This window comes from Bufo gargarizans, chromosome 11 (assembly GCF_014858855.1).
Source record: "Bufo gargarizans isolate SCDJY-AF-19 chromosome 11, ASM1485885v1, whole genome shotgun sequence".
Taxonomy (NCBI): Eukaryota; Metazoa; Chordata; class Amphibia; order Anura; family Bufonidae; genus Bufo; species Bufo gargarizans.
In genome coordinates, this window is record NC_058090.1 from 51,051,013 (window position 1) to 51,072,450 (window position 21,438).

The 21,438-nt window shown below is 44.6% G+C and overlaps 1 protein-coding gene across 1 annotated transcript in view; it reads right to left on the bottom strand.

Annotated features, from left to right (window-relative positions):
- GALNT16 (polypeptide N-acetylgalactosaminyltransferase 16) overlaps positions 1-21,438 on the bottom strand; it is a 154,961-nt gene that overhangs the window by 21,484 nt on the left and 112,039 nt on the right. The window contains exons 6-10 of the mRNA XM_044271833.1: positions 18,525-18,646; positions 14,037-14,124; positions 11,479-11,563; positions 9,637-9,740; positions 3,188-3,314 (exon numbers count right to left, since the gene is read on the bottom strand). Coding sequence (XP_044127768.1) covers positions 3,188-3,314; positions 9,637-9,740; positions 11,479-11,563; positions 14,037-14,124; positions 18,525-18,646 — 526 coding nt within the window. The remainder of the gene's footprint in view (positions 1-3,187; positions 3,315-9,636; positions 9,741-11,478; positions 11,564-14,036; positions 14,125-18,524; positions 18,647-21,438) is intronic.

Genomic DNA, 21,438 nt, shown 5'->3' on the forward strand with positions numbered 1-21,438 from the left:
TTTACATATACCTATGCGGGGTGAGAGAAATATCTCTGTGAAAGAAAACTTTTCCCTTTTTTTTATACAAAGTTGTCATTTTACAGACATATTTCTCTCACCTAGCATAAGTATATGTAAAAATACACCCCAAAACACATTGCCCTACTTCTCCTGAGTACGGCGATACCACATGTGTGACACTTTTTTGCAGCCTAGGTGCGCAAAGGGGCCCAAATTCCAATGAGTACCTTTTAGGAGGGCATTTTTAGGCATTTGGATTACAGACTTCTTCTCACGCTTTAGGGCCCCTAAAATGCCAGGGCAGTATAAATACCCCACATGTGACCCCATTTTGGAAAGAAGACACCCCAAGGTATTCCGTGAGGGGCATGGCGAGTTCATAGAAAAAGAAATTTGAGCACAAGTTAGCTGAAAATGATTTTTTTAGTTTTTTCTCCCTTTCCGCTAACTTGTGACAAAAAGTTAAATCTTTCATGGACTCAATATGCCCCTCAGCGAATACCTTGGTGTGTCTACTTTCCGAAATGGGGTTATTTGTGGGGTATTTATACTGCCCTGGCATTTTAGGGGCCCTAAAGCGTGAGAAGAAGTCTGGAATATAAAAGTCTAAAAAAATTTACGCATTTGGATTCCGTGAGGGGTATGGTGAGTTCATGTGAGATTTTATTTTTTGTCACAAGTTAGTGGAATATGAGACTTCGTAATAAAAAACAAAAAAAATATATATATCCGCTAACTTGTGCCAAAAAAAAAAGAAATCTTCTATGGACTCACCATGCCCCTCAAAAGTGATCTTTTTATAGCGCCGCAGCGATTTTACAGTGTTTTTGCAGTGATCAGAAAAAATAACATTTCGGTCACTGCGGTGGGGCGGACTGAACGCAAGTGTGCGCACAAAATCAGGTCTGATCGGGCAAACACTGCGTTTTTTGTAGAGCCTATAGAACATGTCCTATTCTTGTCCGCAATTGCGGACAAGAAAAGGCATTTTCTATATAGTTCTGGCAATGTGCGGATCCGCAAAATGCGGAAATCACATTGCTGGTGTCAGTGTTTTGCGGATCCGCGGTGTCAGTGTTTTGCGGATCTGTGGATCCGCAAAACACATACGGACGTCTGGATGGAGCCTTACAGGGGGGTGATCAGGGAGTCTATATGGGGTGATCACCCCCCTGTAAGGCTCCATTCAGACGTCCGAATGTGTTTTGCGGATCTGTTATCAAAACAGCGTCTAATATACCTTTTTGGGGTTAAAAAAAAAACAACATCTACAGCTTGCCAGCGAATGATCGCTGCTGGCAGGCTGTAGATCCACTCGTTTACCGCGCGCTCCTGTGTGCGCGCGTTCACAGGAAATCTCGCCTCTCGCGGGATGACGCGCCGGCGCGTCCAGGAGGAATAACCCGGAAGCCTGCAGGACGCAATCCTGCGTTAGGCGGTCGGGAGGTGGTTAAAGAGAAAATGTAGCGCAATCTGTAGGCAGCGTGTTATAGAGCTGAGCAGATTGATGTCGTTTTGTGGGAAAAGATTCATAAAAAATTGTAGTGTAATGTGAATCTCTGCTCTTTCTGAGCTTAAAGGGGTTATCCAGGAAATGATAGTGCTGACCTATTCCTCAGGATATTCATCATTATCACATCGGCAGGGACCCAAGTTCCAGTGCCTATGCCAATCACCTGTTTCAGAGAGCCGGACCTCTGGTGAGCACTGCGGGCCCCTGGCAGCTTACCAAGCACAGCCCTTTACATTTTATAGTGGCTGTGCTTGGTATTGCAGCTCAGCCCAATTCACTTCTCTGGGGCTGAGCTGCAACTATGCCACATGACCGATGTACGGTGACATCAGATGGCCTAGGAAGAGGCCAAGGCCCTCAGAGAGTGCCTGTACTCTTTAAATAGTTGATTGGTGGAGGTCCCGGGTGTCCGACCCCTGCCGATCTAATATTGATGTTCTATCCTCAGGATAACCCCTTTAAAGGGAACCTGTCATGTTCAACATGGTGCCTGAGCCGAAGGTAATGGGCTATAGCGCAGGAGGAGCTGAGCAGACTGATGAATAGTTTTTAAGAAAAAGATTACCTTAATCTTGTAATTTCTACATTTAAATTCCTACTCATTCTGGGCTCTGAAGTCCAGGAGGCAGTCCAATCAGTGACTGACAGCCTTCCCTCTATGACTGTGTATACAGAGAGAGCTGTCAGTCACTGATTGAAGTCCCGGAGGCGGTCCTAAGCCCAGAATGAGTAGGAATGCAAATTAATGAAATACAAGTTTTACTGAATCTTTACGCATAAAGCTACATAACAATCTGCTCAGCTCCTCCTGCTCCATAACATGCTGCATACAGTTCAGACACCATGTTCAATGTGACAGGTTCCCTTTAAGACGGCCCATGTGGCTATTACCACTGATCCATAGTATTCTCTGTGTAAGTGTGTATACACAGAGATAACGGTCAGTCACGTATAAGACAGCTCCCCATGTGCAATTTAACTCAAAAAAAGCAGAGATATAAATGTATAAGTTAGGCTACTTTCACACTTGCGGCAGGACGGATCCGACAGGCTGTTCACCATGTCGTATCCGTCCTGCGGCTATTTCGCCGTGCCGCCGCTCCGTCCCTATTGACTATAATGGGGACGGGGACGGAGCTCCGGCGCAGTATGGCGGTGCACGGCGAAAGGCCGCCGGACTAATATTACTGCATGTCAGGCTTTTTAGTCCGGCGGTTTTCGCGTGCTGCGCCAGAGCTTCGCCCCCGTCCCCATTATAGTCAATGGCAACAGAGCGGTGGTCCGGCGGCACGGCGAAATAGCCGCAGGACGGATCCGACATGGTGAACAGCCTGTTGGATCAGTCCTGCCGCAAGTGTGAAAGTAGCCTTACAAGTTTTACTAAATCTTTTACCTCCTATCTATATATGAATCTTCTCTATAATATGTTGCCTGCAGATTGCTCTGCATTTCATGGTAAAAGGTTTTCTTTAAGTCAGGACAGCTATGGTAAAATGCTCTGCTCTGCTAGTACTAATTGCCACATTTGTCAGTGTCACCCTGGACCTTACTATGCACATTTACACACTGGTCTGATAATTGCTCTTGATTATCTACTTCATTATTATAGGATGTTTTGCATACAAATATTTAACATACATGCAAACCTCCAAACCACATGTTGCCACGTACTTGATATAGGTCAGAGCGTTGCCATCAGGAAATTCATAGGGGTGACGCTTTCTAAACACATGACCCACACGGCTGCAGGGAACAATCTCTAAGCTACCTCCGCACATCCAGACCCGGAAGGAGAGCTCTGCAAGAGAACAGGTCAATGAAACTCAAAGGTTGGACATGATTTTTCTAGACAGTTTGACATTTCTGTTTACTTTACACCATTTAGTCCATTAACAGGTTCTCCAAGAGGATGAGAAAAAAAAACAAAAAAACAGTACCAACAAGGGATGGATCGAAATATATACCATATGGCAATCTATATAAGGCAAGAAATTATTAAACCTGACAGGGCACACCTGTGAAGTGAAAACCATTTCAGGTGACTACCTCTTGAAGCTCATCAAGAGAATGCCAAGAGTGTGCAAAGCAGTAATCAAAGCAAAAGGTGGCTACTTTGAAGAACCTAGAATATGACATATTTTCAGTTGTTTCACACTTTTTTTTGTTATGTATATAATTCCACATGTGTTAATTCATAGTTTTGATGCCTTCAGTGTGAATCTACAAATTTCATAGTCATGAAAATAAAGAAAACTCTTTGAATGAGAAGGTGTGTCCAAACTTTTGGTCTGTACTGTATGTGCAAATGAGTCTCTAGGAGCAACGGGGGCATTGCCTTTACACCTAGAGGCTCCTCTCACTGCAACTGCCGCGCTCTCTGCACTTTGATTGACAGGGCCAGGCAGGTGTGATCATGTCTACACTGCCCAGTCCTAAGCTTGGTTCTGTTACTGTATCTATGTAGTAAGCTTGGTTCTGGTACTGTATTTAGTCAGCTTGGTTCCGGTACTGTATCTAAATAGTAAGCTTTACTGTATGTAGTAATTAGGGATGAGCGAGTTTCATATTTTGAAGTTCGTGTGCAGGTTTGTGTTGTGGCATTTACTGAATTGCGTTATCGATTCCGTTACCACGGACCATAACATGTCCTTTAGAGGAATTCCGTTATTCATTGCATCATAATAGAAGTCTATGGCCTGCATAACGGATCTGTCCGGTTTCTGTTATGCTGGAGTCCTCTCCTGCATAATGTAAACCGGACAGATCCATTATGCAGGCCATAGACTTCTATTATGATGCAATGAATAACGGAATGCTTCTAAAGGACACGTTATGGTCCGTGGTAACGGAATCGATAACGCAATTCAGTAAATAGCACAAAACGCACCTGCACACGAACTTCAAAATATGAAATTCGCTCATCCTTAGTAGTAATGATTGGTTCTGGTACTGTATCTACGTAGTAAGCCTGGTTCTGGTACTGGATCTATGTATTAAGCATCAAATCATTTTAAGGACTTTACACTGTTGGGGGTATGGTCCATACATCCCAGGGCCCAGGAAGCCTTTATGCACCTCTAAATGCACTAGATCTAATATTGCTGGGAAAAGAAGGGCTTATGTCTAATCCATCCCACTTTTCCAAGCTTTGACTTATGAGTTTTTATCTTTATGAATCAAAAAGCTGACTCCCAATGGTTTCTAGACCAAAGGGCCACTGCACTCTTCTTAAAGAAATGTCTAATTGTCTTAGACCTCTGGGATAAATGCTAACAGCCTTCAATATACTTTAATGGGATTGCACAGCGCCAATTGCATTGTCCTTAGGAAGCAGGTGGTAGAGGCAGAAAGGGGGACCTCAAAGCGGTGCAACCTCCAGACTCAGGTAATGTTGGAACTTTAATACTTTATTGGTGCAAAAGCTACACATTTAGGGGCCGTAGTGGTCTGTCCATCAGGCAGACACCAAAACACACTAGCATTGTCCTTGTAATGCACATATACATGCAGTCCTCACGACCATGAGCTAATAAAAGAGCCCCGACGTCTGGGAAGACTCCCTTCTATCACTCCAAATATGCCTTGACAGAGCACATGGAAAGGAGAGAACAATCCATTCGAGTACGGACACCATCAAGGCATAAACCAGTATTTTCCAAGCAAGGCCCCACTATATATATATTTGAAGGCAATGCTGTACCTACCTCCACAACACGTAGGATTGGGAGGAGCAGTTCAGATTGGAAAAGATTGCAAAGAACTAGCAAAGACATATTTCAAGCAGGACCATCGTGCTCTAGTTGGGGCTCAGTTTTTCCATCTACAGACTACATTTTGTAAACTCTGGTTGCCATGGGCAGCAAGGCCACTTCTATTCCAAGGCATTCGTGATACCCAAGGTACATAAAGCGTTAATTAAGGTCTGTATTTTATAGCCTACCATCTAGGTAAACTGTGCGCACTTTCTATTCTGCAGTATATGGGGCTTCAAATCTATCATCTTAATATGAAGTTAATAAAATCACATAAAAATCCTGGCTATACACAGGAGGCAGTGGCTTCACCCACACACTTGCTGCAAATCATAAGATTTATGGGGAGACTCAGGCAGATAAATAGCTTGAAGAATGATTCATCCTTATTTTATGGTGTAACTGATAAACGGGTCCAAACTGGCAAATTTAAGCAATTTACTTTTACACCATTGCAGCTTTAGTGATTACTCATCAGTGCCCAGTACAGCAGAATATGACAAATACACGCAAATGATAATTTACCGTTCCTTTCTTATACGAGGAAAGTAGTCAACGTCTTCACCGCATATTGAGACTTAAAGGATATGGACAGCTTTGGAAGAATTTTTTATTATTGTTTTGTACTTATTTTATGTTAATAAAAAAATGTTCCAACTGGCCTTTATTAAAAATATTGAACCATTTGTCTTCTAAAGCTTACAGGTTTCACTGAGTCTGCAGACTATTCTTTTTCCTCACTGAAAACTGTCAGAGAGCTGCTCTGAAAGCTCGATCTGTGTAGCCCATATCTCTTCACTCCTGACAACTTATAAACACTCGGTCAAGATAAATTACGAGCTACGTTTATGTAATTAGAGGTAAGGGCTACAAATCAAGCCTTCAGAGCAGCGCTCGGATGGATTTCAGGAAGCAGAAAGTTTGCAGAGTTAATAAAACCCAGGGGCAGACTGGGAACTTAAAGTGTCCCTGGAAAAAAAAACTAAAAGTAGCCCCATGTTTTAGCGGGAGTCAAATTAACAGAAGGCCGGGCAAAACATGTAGGCAGGGCCACCAGAAGTAGGACAAGCAGTTATACCATAATCAGGCATGCTCAACCTGCAGCCTTCCAGCTGTTGTAAAACTACAACTCCCACAATGCCCTGCTGAAGGCTGATAGCTGTAGGCTGTTCGGGCATGCTGGGAGTTGTAGTTTTGCAACAGCTGAAGGGTCGCAGGTTGAGCATGCCTGGTCTAAGTGATCACGTTCATGGACAGCCGCACTTTGTTACTGCAATGAAGTAAATAAGGATTGACGGGACCACCAAAGCTGCCAGGAGTTGTCAAGCAAGTATACAGAACTTTACAGAAAATCACATACAATAAATTAATGGGTTTGTCTCACTTCAGCAAGTGGCATGTATCATGTAGAGAAAGCCAATACAAAGCACTTACTAATGTATTGTTATTGTCCATATTGCTTCCTTTGCTGGCTGGATTCATTTTTCCATCACGTTATGCACTGCTCATTTTCATGGTTATGACCACCCTGCAATCCAGCATCGGTGGCCGTGCTGGCACACTATAGGAAAAAGCACCATCCTATGTGCACTCCCATGGGCCTGGTCACCAGAGAGGCCGTCAATTTTTCCTATAGTGTGCAAGCACGACCACTGCTGCTGGATTGCAGAATGGTCGTAACCATGGAAACAAGCAGTGCACAATGTGATGAAAAAATGAATCCAGCCAGCAAGGAAAGCAATATGGACAATAACAATACATTAGTAAGTGCTTTGTATTAGCTTTCTCTATATGATACATCCCACTTTCTGAAGTGAGACAACACCTTTAAAGCTAAAAAATATAGGATGGAGGTGAATTTAAATAAGTTTTCAGAGACAGCACACCAATGTAGCTTTATATTCAACCTTTATTTACCAGTGGTATATTCTCAATATATTCTTAAGACATTTATTGCTATGTGCAACGTTTCGGGCCCATTCGGTGCCCTTTGTCAAGCTGGAAGGCCGGTCGGTGTGTTTCCACGGCGTGCGCGCCACTGACACCACTGTTCTCTGCCTACTCCATGGGCATAATGTGGCTCGATACATAATGGCTCTTAAATGATCTGTCCGCAGACATGCGATCTACGTTGCAAGTGTCCACTGGATACCTCCCAGACATGTTGGCACCTACATTTCATAAGGAATTATGAATCGTCCGTCCATCCCAGGCATAATTTGGTTATCTTTTTGCGATCCTGGGGTAAAGCCAAACAGCCATGTGGTCCTGGATTGATGCTAGGATGCCTGGGAGGGGAGATATACATATCTCTCCACAGAAACCAAATAACGGTACTATGCTTGGACTCTAGTTGTAGCCGGAACCCAGGAGGATTAATTGGGCCTGGAACCATCTTCCTCGACATTCTGGTCTGGAGCTATGAGCCCTAGGGGGTTTTATGGGTCATTTTTTGCCAGCACCAGAGAAGGAGGAGTGGACCCCACCCATAGGCAGGGCGGGGAGCTGCCGGCTACAGGTCATAAGCCCATGCAAGCCAGCAGGCGGTGTCTTTTTCTGAAAGGGGTCACATTGTGCCAATGTGTTTTGAGAGACCGGGAACCAGCTGACATCACTGCCCCCACTTGACTGCAGCCAAGGACTATTCCACCATTATAACCCAAAGGAACTTTCATCTACCCGGTAACTGAATTTTCCTCTGCTTAACCCTGTTGTACCTATATCACCTGTATCTGTAACCTCAGACCACTGTATATATTATCTGTGTGTATAGTGTTACATCTAGTGTGCCCTTAAGGCGATTAAATATATAATTTAATCTTGTGCGGTCTGGTATCTCGATCACGAATCCCCACGTCCGTGTTTCGTCCTAGTTATAAGCTACCGCGGGTTTGTTTCTCACCCTATATAATCCCGTTAGCGGACCGGGCTGATATCAAACAAGAAGCTGGTGGCAGATTCCCCGGGCTAAGGATGCACTATTTCACTGCGGTCAGTGAAAAGGCTCTCTCAGCTTGTTGCCTCTCTGTGCCCGCGTGGACAAGAGGTGTCTGTGTAAGGCTACTTTCACACCTGCGTTCAGGTGTCCGCTCGTGAGCTCCGTTTGAAGGGGCTCACAAGCGGCCCTGAACGCAGCCGTCTGGCCCTAATGCATTCTCAGTGGAGGCAGATCCACTGAGAATGCATCCGCCTGCCAGCGCTCAGCCTCCGCTCCGCTCAGTGAGCGGACACCTGAACGCTGCAAGCAGCGTTCGGGTGTCCACCTGGCCGTGCGGAGGCGAGCGGATCCGTCCAGACTTATAATGGAAGTCAATGGGGACGGATCCGCTTGAAGATGACACCATATGGCTCAATCTTCAAGCGGATCCGTCCCCCATTGACTTTCAATGTAAAGTCTGAACGGATCCGCTCAGGCTACTTTCACACTTAAAAATTATATGTTAAAAGTTATAATGCAGACGGATCCGTTCTGAACGGATGCAAACGTCTGCATTATAGGAGCGGATCCATCAGACGGACCCGCTCCGAACGCTAGTGTGAAAGTAGCCTAAACTGTACCAAGCTGACCTTATGAGCTCGACGTAGGTGACGTCAAGCGGGCATGAGGCGTGGTATTCGTCACAACCTTCATATATTGAGGACCCCAAGATCTCCGCTCAGGGACTAAATTTGCAACGCAATTATACTTGAGGTTTGACAAGTCTCAGTGTGAAGCCGATTGTACTTCGCTCAATAACCTTGGAAAGACTCTCTTATAACATCAGCAACTTTTATTTCCTCATTTAGATTCCCTTGCCATATCTTAAGATTTTTGCAGCAGTCTAGGGCATTCTGTAGACTGCTTCAATAAACCAAAATGTCTCCTGGTAGAACCTACTGTTTGTCAAGTTTATTTTACTTATGATTTTAGTATGGAAAGGCATTCAGTGTACATTTCTGGGCAGATAGGTTCGTCACCTGATAAAATAGTCATCTCTCTGCTCACTGAGGGACACAAGTCATCTGTTCTTTTTTGCCTTCATTTGATATAATGGGCGGTTAGGAATCTCATTAGAGTCTGCTGAAGATGAATCTTCCTGTAGAAGTTCGAAGACATCTCGTCTGGTCTCTTAATGTAACAAAACATCTCCCGATAAAAATAAATCCCTTATGACACTTTATTACAAGGCTGAGTTCAGCAGTGATACTTTTACGCCTACACCACTGTGGCTCTCTAGAACAAATACCCAGCTGCACAAATCTGCTTACGCTGCCAAGCAAATTCACACCTACTGCTGCCGTCCCTTCTGTAGAATTTGTTCCCTTCAGTAGGCACAAAGCTAAATATGTCAAAAAGAAAAAAAGGGGGGGGGGGGGTTTGAAACTTACCAAAGTTCTCCCCTCCCCAGATGTCCATTTGAGTATCGTACTTTCCCAGCTGGTTGAACCATGACTTGTCAATCACAAATATACCGCCGGCAATGACAGGAGTTCTAAACCAACAAAAAGCAAAAAAGAAACTAAAGACAAAGTAAAGGGACTAGAAACTTTCTACATTTACACATTGAATACCATATAAAAATGTACTTCATTGTTCATTTAGGGCTCATTCAGATGGCTGTAAGTGTTTTGTGGTCTGCAAATTGCGGATCCGTAAAACACGGATACCGGCCGTGTGCTTTCCGCGGAACGCACAAGGCCAGCGCTATATAGAAATGCCTATACTTGTCCGCGATTCCAGACAAGAATAGGAAATGCTCCATATTATTTGCGGGGCTGTGGAACCGAACCACGGATGCGGACAGCAGACTGTGTGCTGTCCGTATCTTTTGCAGCCAGTTTGAAATGAATGGGTCCGCACCCGAGCCGCAAAATTGTGGGACGGATGTGGACCCATATATATGGCCGTCTGAACGCTCAACTGTCGTGAAGATCTCTCAGAAGCGCATACATTGTACCAGTGGTTGATAGAAGTAAGCGAGCATTGAGTAATGAATGCAGGGACTTCTGGGCTTAGCCACTCTCTAGTTACTGTAGACCAATGGGTAGGTAAGATGACTATATGGCACTTACTAATATAGCCTTTGTGCCATTTTCTATATTTTTATAAGCCATGCCCCCTTGTTGGTCCTGTCCATAAAATGGCCACTGATGGAGGGTCATGTGACCAGGTAAATCACCTCCATGTGATGTCTCTTCCATTCAAATACAGCGCATGCGCAGTAGTAGTAGGACCGGGCATCACATTGCGCATGCACCAGCTACGAATTTGTCCGCGGAGCCGCAATGGAAAAGGCGAGGGGAGGGGAGTAAACGGGCGGGCACAGGCACAAGGAGGGCAGGGTCATGAGCCGTTGGGGAGGTCCGGTCTTGGGCTTGGAAGATTGAGACACCGCCCTGGGCACTTGAGAGGGCTCGTTTACATAATCTTCAAAGTTCATTTTTGGCAGAAAGAAGACTCGGTTATATGCAACAAAGGTACAGTTTTTAACTGCTGGGTGGCACATATAACGCTATAGGATCTGTCTAATATGGTCAAATGTGGTGACAGACTCCCTTTAAAAATTGCTATGCTAATCCAAAAGCATACCTGAGAATTTTTTATTCAGGCATGTGTCATATGATAATGAGTTACTAAGTGTCCTCTGGGCGTTCTTTCATCTCTTAAGGGTCCCGTGTTAGTGATGGTAAACCCTCCAGAACCCTTTCCCTTTTGGTTGTTGTCTCCTGGACAAGACATTGGAATAAGCCAGAGAGGCCAATCAAGAGCAGAGCGGTGGGTGCAGATAACGCAGGACACTTCAGAGATGAAAGGCCCACCATAGGAAATTATTCTCGGGGCCCGAACCCTATATCATTAATAAAGTTAAAAAACAGAATTTGATTCAAAGAAATAGACCCTAGTGACAAGTGACTGGCTCCAAAGGCAGCTCCAAATGTTTTTTTGGTCTCCTGGACCTTTGGGGCCCACTATGATATCAGAGTCTGGGCCCACTGGAGAATCCTCTGGTATTTTGGTGGGCCAGTCCGATGCTGAGTGAATCATATTTCTTCCTCTATCATATGCTGTCTTCAGATAGTAAAGCACGAGAGACCAACTGCTTTTAAATTATAGAATTTAAATAGTTCAGTCCCATTACATATCCGAGGAATTATAAAAGAGCAATATGTCTAATAAAAAAAACAACAACTGACATTTCATAAATAAACCCATCAAGAGCAAAAGCTCACCGTATTGAGGAGGTTGGGTCTGTGCGGGACATCTTCTGTTCTATGGGAATCTGTTCCCACTTGAAATGAAGACTCCAGTCAAAACCTAATAAAATAAACAGAAGAACAGTGACCGATGTGTATATATAACATTTTAACTAGCAGAGAAGAAAGTCTCATTTGGTTTTGTATTGTGCATTAGGCCAGTTTCACACACACACACACACACACGTAGAGTTTTTTTTGTCATCTTTTTGGTGTTTTTGTAGTGGCATTTTCCGTATTCTATTTTTTTTATTGACCAGATTTTACTTTAAAGTCTATAGTTAATTATGAAATTTACTTTAAACCATGTTTTTTTTTTTTTCAAGACATCTTTTGTGTTACAAGTAGTTTGTGCATTTTTATGAAATTGCAGTATGATCTAGGTATGGTGATTTTTTTTCAGGCTTTTTTCCTATAGGAATTCCAATGGAAAAATGCTACAGAGTTTATGTAATTTTTATCTTCATACTCACTTGCATTCTGACGCTGTGCTCCTACAAACCAGTAGTAAAATGCATTGAGAGGACTCCTGAGCTTACACACATCATTGAGAGGACTCCTAAGCTCACACACATCATTGAGAAGACTCCTGAGCTCACACATATCATGGAGAGGACTCCTGAGCTTTCACACATCATTGAGAGGACTCCTGAGCTCACACACATCATGGAGAGGACTCCTGAGCTCACACACATCATGGAGAGGACTCCTGAGCTCACACACATCATTGAGAGGACTCCTGAGCTCACACACATCATTGAGAGGACTCCTGAGCTCACACACATCATGGAGAAGACTCAAGAAGGAGTGCATTTTACTGCTGGTTTGTTAGAGGACCGTGTCCGAATGCAAGTGACTATGAAGATAAAAATTACATAACCGGACTCAGCACCACTTGCACTATACAGCGCTTTCTCTAGTTTGGAGGTGTTTCGGAGCTGACAGATACCCTTTAAAAAATACATTCAAAAAAAGGTAAAATAAAAAACACACTCCAGAAAAAAATCTGCTGCTCCAGAAACCATGATTCTGTATGAGGATGGTTGTTAGCACCACTTGGCTGGACCTGTAAAGGAAAGATTACCTACCTGCTTAGGTTACTTTCCTGCTTACTGGCGCCGGCTCCCTGCACCTTCTCCTCCAGGCCTGCAATGCTCCTCTGGGCTCTCTTGATGTCAACATCCAGCAGTGGTAAAACCGGCTCCTCTTACATGATGCGAGGGGATGCAGTCTCTGCCGTGGCCAGTGATTGGCTACAACAATGTCAAACTGGATGTTGACATCGTGGGAACCTAAAAGGAGCTTCAGAGGCCTGGAGGGGAAGGAGCAGGGAGGCAAGTAATCTTTCCTTTACAGATCCAGCCAACTGGGGTGTTTGCCAACTCCCCCCCCCCCCCCCCCATTCTTGCACAACCCCTTTAAAGCGAACCCCTGGCCAAAAATAAAAACATGCCAGTGCTTCAATTTCTCATTTGTGGAATCTTCTGATCGAAGCTCAACCATTTTCTACACAGACTTTTCCTGCCTCCTAACTTATAGGTGTAAGATATTAGTCAAATTGAATATATTGTTGAGGGGTCTGATGGTCCCTGCTCCAACCCCACCCCCGTATCTGACCTATTCACAGTATGAGTTGATTCTGACAGTCATGGCTCACAGCCAATACACTGCTAAATGGGACATCACTTTGGGAAAGGTCCTGATGGGGCTAGAGTGAGGCTTTTCTTATTATGTGTTTGCAGAAATTGATGAACTACATGTCCTAAAGCGGCTCAAAATGCAGCCAAAACTTCCCAAACTTTCAAATCTTTTGTTAATTCATAGTATTTGTACTACCCTGTAAATGGAATGGCTGCGACATGAGATATTGCAAAGGAATAGAAAACTAACCATGGTAAGGGTACTTTCACACTTGCGTTGTGAAGATCCGGCAGGCAGTTCCAGCGCCGGATCCGGAAATCCGTGTGCAAACGAATACCATTTGTAGATGGATCCGGATGCAGATCCATCTAACAAATGCATTGAAACACCGGATCCATCTCTCCGGTCCTGGTATTTTAATTATTTTTGCATTTTTAAAGGTCTGCGCATGCGCAGACTGGAAAACCGGATCTGTTTTGCCGGAACACTTGGTGCCGGATCCGAAATTAACGCATTTCAATGGAAAATAATGCCGGATCTGGCATTCCGGCAAGTGTTCCGGAATTTTGGAGGGAGAAAAAAGCAGGTACTTTCTCCAGCCAAATACCGTAAGAGTGACTGAACTGAAGACATCCTGATGCATCCAGAATGGATTGCTCTCTATTCAGAATGCATTAGGATAAAACTGAACAATTTTATTCCGGTATTGAGCCCCTAGGATGGAACTCAATACCGGAAAAGTATAACGCTAGTGTGAAAGTAACCTAAGCAAATTATACCAAACGTAAAGAGCTAAAAATAAAACGTTTACAAGAAGAAAAAAATATATCAAAAAGCAATTAAAAATCAGACATCATGGCATAAAGTATTACAGAAATGGAAATCTTACTCACCACCCCTGAGATCTGCAGAAGCCGCCAGATAAGCAAAGTTATCCAAACTAATGACATCAATGATTGGACTAACCACACGGGTGTGATCCTATGAAATAGAACATATGAAAAAAAAACACAGCAGTTCAGTGTCTTCTATAGAAACAAGATGGGTCTGGGGTGTAGCTATAGGGGGTGCAGAAGTAGCAGTCACTACTGGGCCCAGGAACCTAAGTGGGCCCATAGTCGCTTGTGCCGCATAAGAAGACACCGGCATTATAGAAAGTGCATGCTGGTCAAGTTACACCTCTGGCTGGAAGCAAGGGGTTAGGTCAAGAATTTGGCATGGGAGGGGGGGGGGGGTTCAATTTTTGCCTCAGGCAGCACAAAGGCTATGTGCTTCCCGGCCCCTGGTCACAAAGCACTGAAGGAAGGGGGCCCAAGCTAAACTCTTGCACCAGGGCCCATGAGCCTTAAGCTACGCCCCCGAGATGGGTCATAGGACGGGTCACGGGTGAGTAAAAGGGAATCTGTCACCTGAAAAATCTGGATAAAACCAGGAACGATGCTTGGTAGTGTAGGCTCCATCTGTTAGAAGCCACCTTGCCACTGGTAGATGGGTCCAACACCATTTTGATCAAAAATGTGCACAAAGAGATTGTAATTTTCATATAGTAAGTACAGCAGTGATGCAGTTTATATTTATTCATGTGTCTAATGTTTGGATGTGTCTTTGCACATGGCAGTGTGCTGCTATTTGTAGTCCTTTTTTACTTTTACATTGCAGTCATGGTAGCGTGCACTATTGTTTGGAGGTGCTGGTCTAACTTTTTTTTTGCCTGGTAGGGCTGTCACAGCAAATTACATTAATAACTCTCTCTTCCAGAATTGTTGCCGCAACTTTGAGAAAAATTCAGTTTAATCAATATACAAATTATTCCTTAAAGGCGTTGGCCCATCTTGGACATTGGGGGCATATCGCGTGAGTCCCACCTCTGGGACCCGAACCTATCCATATAACTGAGCCAGCAAAGTGAAGGAGGGCGCACCGCGCATGCATGGCCGCTCCCTATTCATTTCTATGGGACTGCTGAAAATAGCCAAGCACTGGCTCGGTTATTTCCGTCACCCTACAGAAGTGAATAAAGTGGTGGCCGCGCTTGCACGGTGTGCTTCCCAATCATTTCAATGGGACTTTTGAAAATAGCAAAGCACACCACTTGGCTATATTCGGCACTCCCATAAAAATGAATGGAAGGCGGTCGCGCATTTGCGGAGTGCAGAGGAACTAGGGTGCGCACCTAGTAGCTCGGGCACACTCTCCGTAAACTTAAATGGTTGTGCAGTGTTAAGATACTAATGATCTATCCTCAGAATAATTCATCTATATCAGATCAGTGCAAAGAGTCGGTCACCAGCTGACCTGATACTGATGACCTATCCTGAGGATAGGTCATAAATATCTGGGATCTGCACAACCCCTTTAAAGAGGACCTTTCATCGGTCCAAACATTGTGAACTAAGTATCATGACATATACAGCGGCGCCCAGGGATCTCACTGCACTTACTATTATCCCTGGGCGCCGCTCCGTTCTCCCGTTATGCCCTCCGGTATGTTCGGGGACTTGGTTATAGTAGGAGGAGACTGCCCTTGTTCTGCTGAGCGTCTCCTCCTCCTAGGCTGTAGCGCTAGCCAATCGCAGCGCACAGCTCACAGCCTGGGAGAAAAGAAACTCCCAGGCTGTGAGCTCTGCGCTGTGATTGGCCAGCGCTACAGCCTAGGAGAAGGAGACGCCCAGCAGAACAAGGGCAGACTCCGCCTACTATAACCAAGTCCCCTAAGTCTCCGCCTACTATAACCAAGTCACCGAACATACCGGAGGACATAACGGGAGAACGGAGCAGTGAGCAGTGAGATCCCTGGGCGCCGCTGTATATGTCATGATACTTAGTTCACAATGTTTGGACCGATGAAAGGTCCTCTTTAAGACATAATTTGAATACTGATTAAACAGCATTTTTCTAAGAAATTAAAAAAACTGATTGGGGAGAGATAGGTATGGATGTCATTAGGTGAAGCAGCCCTTTGTGTCTTTTTGGTAAGGATTTTACAGGTGTCAGGTTCAAGGATTTTTTTTATTCTAAAACCAATACCCTCTGTTGTATTCCACCTTCATCAGATGCCATCCTGCTTTTTTTTTTTTCCAGATAGGCCTCTCCATTGCACTACATTGCTCCCGCTCTGTTCTGGCTCCTAATATGCAAAATGAGTAGCAAAGGTACTGTGACGAATACCACACCTCGTGCCCGTTTGACGTCGCTTACGTCGAGCTCATGAGCCGCGGTATTGTCCCTGGTTACAATAACCGTGACTTTACGCCCTCCCGGATGAGCAGGTAAGGTCAGGTTGGTACAGTTTACACACACACACACCTCCTGTCCACGCAGGCACAGAGAGGCAACAAGCTGAGAGAGCCTTTTCACTGCCGCAGTGAAAACAGCACTGTCTCAGCCTGAGAAATCTGCCACCAGCTTCTCGTTTGATAAAAGCCTGGTCCGCGAACGGGATTATATAGGGTCAGAAACCAAACCGCGGTAGCTTATAACTAGGCCAAAACACGGACACATGGGGATTTGTGATCGAGATACAAGATAGTACAAGATTAAATTATATATTTAATCGCCATAAGGGCTCACTAGATTTAACACAATATACACAGAGAATATACACAGTGGTCTGAGGTTACAGATACGGGTTATATGGGTACAACAGGGTTAAGCAAAGTAAAAGTCAGTTACTGGGTAAGATAAAAGTTCCTTGTGGTTGTGAGATGTTCTTTGCTAGAGTCCACATGAAGGGCTGTGATCTCAGCGAGTTCGTGGGTCCCTCTAAACACATTTGTAAGATGTGAACCTTCTTCAGAGAAATACATGTCCGCTTGCTGGCCTAAGCCTTTTAACCTGTAGCCGGCCCCTCCCCTCCTGGCCTCAGGGAGGGGTCCACTCCCCCTCTTCTGGGCTGGCAGCAAATGACCCACAAAACCCTTTAGGGTATATAGCTCCAAACCAGAGGGTCACAGGGAGATGGTTCTGGGACCAACGGACCTACCTGGGTTCCGGCTACAAGTAGAGTCCAAACCTGGTACCGTTATGTGGCTTCTATGGGGAGATATGGATATCTCCCTCCCATGACCTCGTCCCTTTAAACAAAGACCATGTGGCCACCGGGACACAAATATGTATCCGGTTTGTGCCTGCGATGGCCAGGCGATTCATAATTCCTTATGAAAGGTAGGTGCCAACATGTCTGGGAGGTCTCATTGATCCTGGGCAAGGGCTAATACCCTCCCTGCTGGGGGTTTTCCTGCAGGATTTAGCTTGGCTCCAAACTGGTGGACTGAGGTGTGACCTTCTCCACCTGGGGTCTCCTTGAAGCCTGGACCCCCTGGGTCTTTCTTCCTTGCCAGCTGACACTCAGATGGGTGGGGGTGGGGGGGATGGAAACCTATTTTGCATGTACACTGAACATGCCAAAGGTGAATAAAAATGCAAATAAGCTCTTAACAAGCTTTGCCTCTAATGCCACCAGATGTAAGGCAGCTATCCTACAAGTCAATATTCAGCTCTTAAAATAAGCCTTGAGACATGACTTGGATATTAAATAAGCCAGCACCTCATCTGCAGACAGCTGTTTCAGGGTGATTGCCCCTCATCAGTGCAGAGCAGAGAGTACTGGCTTAACTGGGTAGGAGGCCTGTGTCCGAGCAAGGGGGGAACTAACTCTCCTTAGGGAGAGAGCGCCTTAATCAGTGTGAGGAGACTTATAGGCCATATATCCTCCTCTGGAATTCTGTGAGGGAAGAAATGCAAAAGGTGAATCAAATGGCAATCAGGGCTGGGGGCTTTGAAGCAGGGCCCTCCTGTGGAGTTCACTACCTCTGCTATCTGTCAGCAAATGGGGGTGTGAGGACATGGCTGACAGTAAATATTAATCCATATTCCTTACAGGTACAGAGAGCTTTGCTCTCCTTAGTGGATGTCTTCTTCACCATGGCTGCGACGCTGTCCAATCACTGCAAACCGCTTCACAGCCAGGGCAAAGACAAGCTATTCTCACAAGATTTACCAAATCTAGCAATTACAGCCTATGGAAGCAAGAAATTCCCAACAAATGTCATTTTGACCAGAGAAGAAGATGAAACAGTAGAGGAGAAGAGGAACCAAAGATCCAGAGCTCAGATCCAAAGATACAGCACTCAGATCTTTGGTTCCTCTTCTGTCTGTGACATCTTCTTCTCTGGTCAAAATGGTGCTGGTCAGGAATTACTTGCATCTATAGGCTGTTCTCGTGAGATTTGGAATATCTTGCAAAAACAGGAAGAAGTCCACTGAGGAGAACAGAGCAGGCAGACTAAAGCAGAAAGTACTAGTTTTACAATAAAAATGCAGTGACAGGTCCTCTTTAATAATGATTTAGCAGCGGGGGAACATCTCTGCTTGAAACTCACCTCCTTGACTCTCTGAAGCAGAGGCTGAAGCCACTCATTGTTGACCTCACAGTGGCTGTCCAAAAAAGTGAGAATTCCAGCAACAGCTGCTTCAGCTCCTCGAACCCGTGAACGGATCAGTCCTAAAAGCCAAGAAATGAAAAGTCTAGTTTTTAGCATTCCTTTATCCTAACCTTGCACTGATGAAGGACTGCTGCATGCAAGCTGTAAGAAAATATTTTGTACACATCAGGCAGGCTTCATGCACACGACTGCATTACAGCTTTGTTTTGTACAGAATAGTAAATTGGGCCTTTCACTTTATGCGGATGGCTAATGAGGTTTGTGGCATTCTCCATTAGATGGTGTGTATACAAATAAATTCTCCTCTAAAAGTAACAGAGTCAGTACAGCTGCCCACGGAGGCTGTACAGCTCTATACTAGGATGTGTGCATGAAGTATTAAAAAGTTATTCCAAGATTTTACTATTAATGGCTCGGATAGGACACCAATATCGGATTGCTGAATACCCCATTAAGGTACCCATACACAAAGAGCAAAGTAGGCCCACCGATTTTGGTGGGACTGACAGACTTTCTTCTATGCATTTCATAACTCTCTACAACACATGAAGCTGGCAGAAAGAAGGGTTGAGCATTTAAACATGCCCAATATCTTCTTCTCATAGAAGAATTACCACCACCAGAGGCCAACAGCAATTGAACATCCATATAATTTACACCTTCAAGCTGTATTGAGGCTCTTGATGCATATTTAGCCGCTAAGGAGAGAAAGGATGACTTTGCATGCCTCCACCCTCAGTATGGGGATTCCTGTTTTTGTTGTGTATAGTGTAAGGTGGGTGCCAATATAAAGGGTGGCAAGGTTTATTTTTAATATCCAAGTTTTTAATATTGGTGACCTATCCTCAGGATAGGTCATGTGTATCAGATCAGACTGCCACCACTCCTGCCGATCAGCTGTTTGAAGAGACCGTAGCGCTCCGGTAAACACGGTGGCCTCTTCCTAGGCAAGTGATATCATGTTCGAATATGCAAAAAGTGGTGGGCACCCCGGAAAGGTTAGTCGGTGCTCAGTGATAGGAGTAATCCATAATTAAGTAAATCAAAACACCTCGGCACCAGTGTCTTTAAAAGGTGCTCCAAAATGTACATGAAAATGGCCTGAAAATGGCCAACACTAGTGTTTTGGTCCTATATATTGGACCTTGTTCAAGGCCAAGTGCAGCATGTGCTGACAGGAAGGAATGTGGAGGTTCAGACAGACGTGCCATGACATTGTAGAGCATCTTTCTGAACTTTCACATTCCTTCCTGTCAGCACATGCTCTGCTCGGCCGTGAACAAGGTCCAAGTTACGAGACCGAAACACTAGCGTTGGCCATTTTCATGTACATTTTGGAGCACCTTTAATAAAGACTGTTTACATGTAATAGAGTGCCAGATTTTTTTTTTTAAGTGACTTTACGTTTGTCGGTCACAAGGCCTAGGCGCAGCTCAGTCACATTCAAATAGATCGCACTGTGCTTGGTATGCTGCAAGGAGGCACCAAAGCACCACGGCCTCTTTAAACGGCTGATCAGCGGGGGTAGGTGAAGCCAGACCCCCACAGATCAGACACTGATGACCTATCCTGAGGATAGGTCACCAGTACTACCACCTGGAAAACCACTTTCAGCTATTAGAAAGCATACATTATAAGGCTGGGTTCACATATGCAATGTGAACTCCGGAAGTCTGCTCCAGCGGTATATATTTTGTCCGGCTGAAAGCCAGAATATATGCTGGATACATTGAATTCCAGCAGTCTGTTCCTCCGCCAGAAAAGACTGCCGGAGTTCACATGGCATATGTGAATGCAGCCTTACACGGTGAGTACTACACAGTCCCGTCATAGAGCCCCCTTTGTCTAGTATAGTAATCCACTTTACCATCTCACAGTAAAACTACTAAGAAACCATAATCTCACAAAGTAAATGCATTTTAAGGAGTTGTCTGGGTTCCAATAAAACTTTGATAGCAACAATAAATGTCTTAAAATAACAAAAGAAGTGTTACTCACTATTTTCTCCCCTGCCACTTCCTGTGCGGCACTCCATTTCTCCCCACCAGTGCTTGTTCTCCTGGGTGCAGCGGTGATCTCCGGTATGCACAGCATCACCTCTGCAGCCGATCACTGGCCTCAGCAGTCATGTGCCATACACGTTTGAGGCCAGTGATTGGCTACACTGTAAGATGGTGTGTACAGGATGTCACCACTGCATCCAGGAAGATGATGGCAGGGAAGAAAAGTGTTATTATTTTAGCACAGTTACTGCAAAATGTTATTAGAAGTCAGACAACCACTTTTCCATGCTGCTCAAATACCTACAGGACCACGAGGCCAGGAAATGCGAGCAAATTCCCTATTTGGAACCAACATAATACTGCAACTCATGAACACTGACAGAATTCACCAAATGCCCAGAGAAACACATCAGGCCACATTTAAAAGCTTCCTCCTATTAGCACTTTGTTAGCGTGAATCTATAATCTATGCACAGAGGATGGTATTCAGGCCTCATATAGCAGTTCCTATAGATTACGCTTCATCACACTTTCCATCATGCATAGCCCATTAGATTGTATTTTCACAGGACACTGAGCTAATGCTAAAGGAACTGAATTTCTATCAAAATGAAACCACCTCAAGAGATTGGAACAATTACAGCAAAGTGAGAACATTCGTATTTGCTCATTATTCAGCCACAAGCACCGAAGATGACTGCATGTACTACATATATTATTACATCCAGTTTCTACATCTTAAATTCCCAATTGCCAAAAGGGACATTTTTATGTCTGAGGACAAACACCCCTTTTCTGCATGTCCTCAGGAAACTCCATCAATATGTAGCTCTTGGCATTAGAGGATA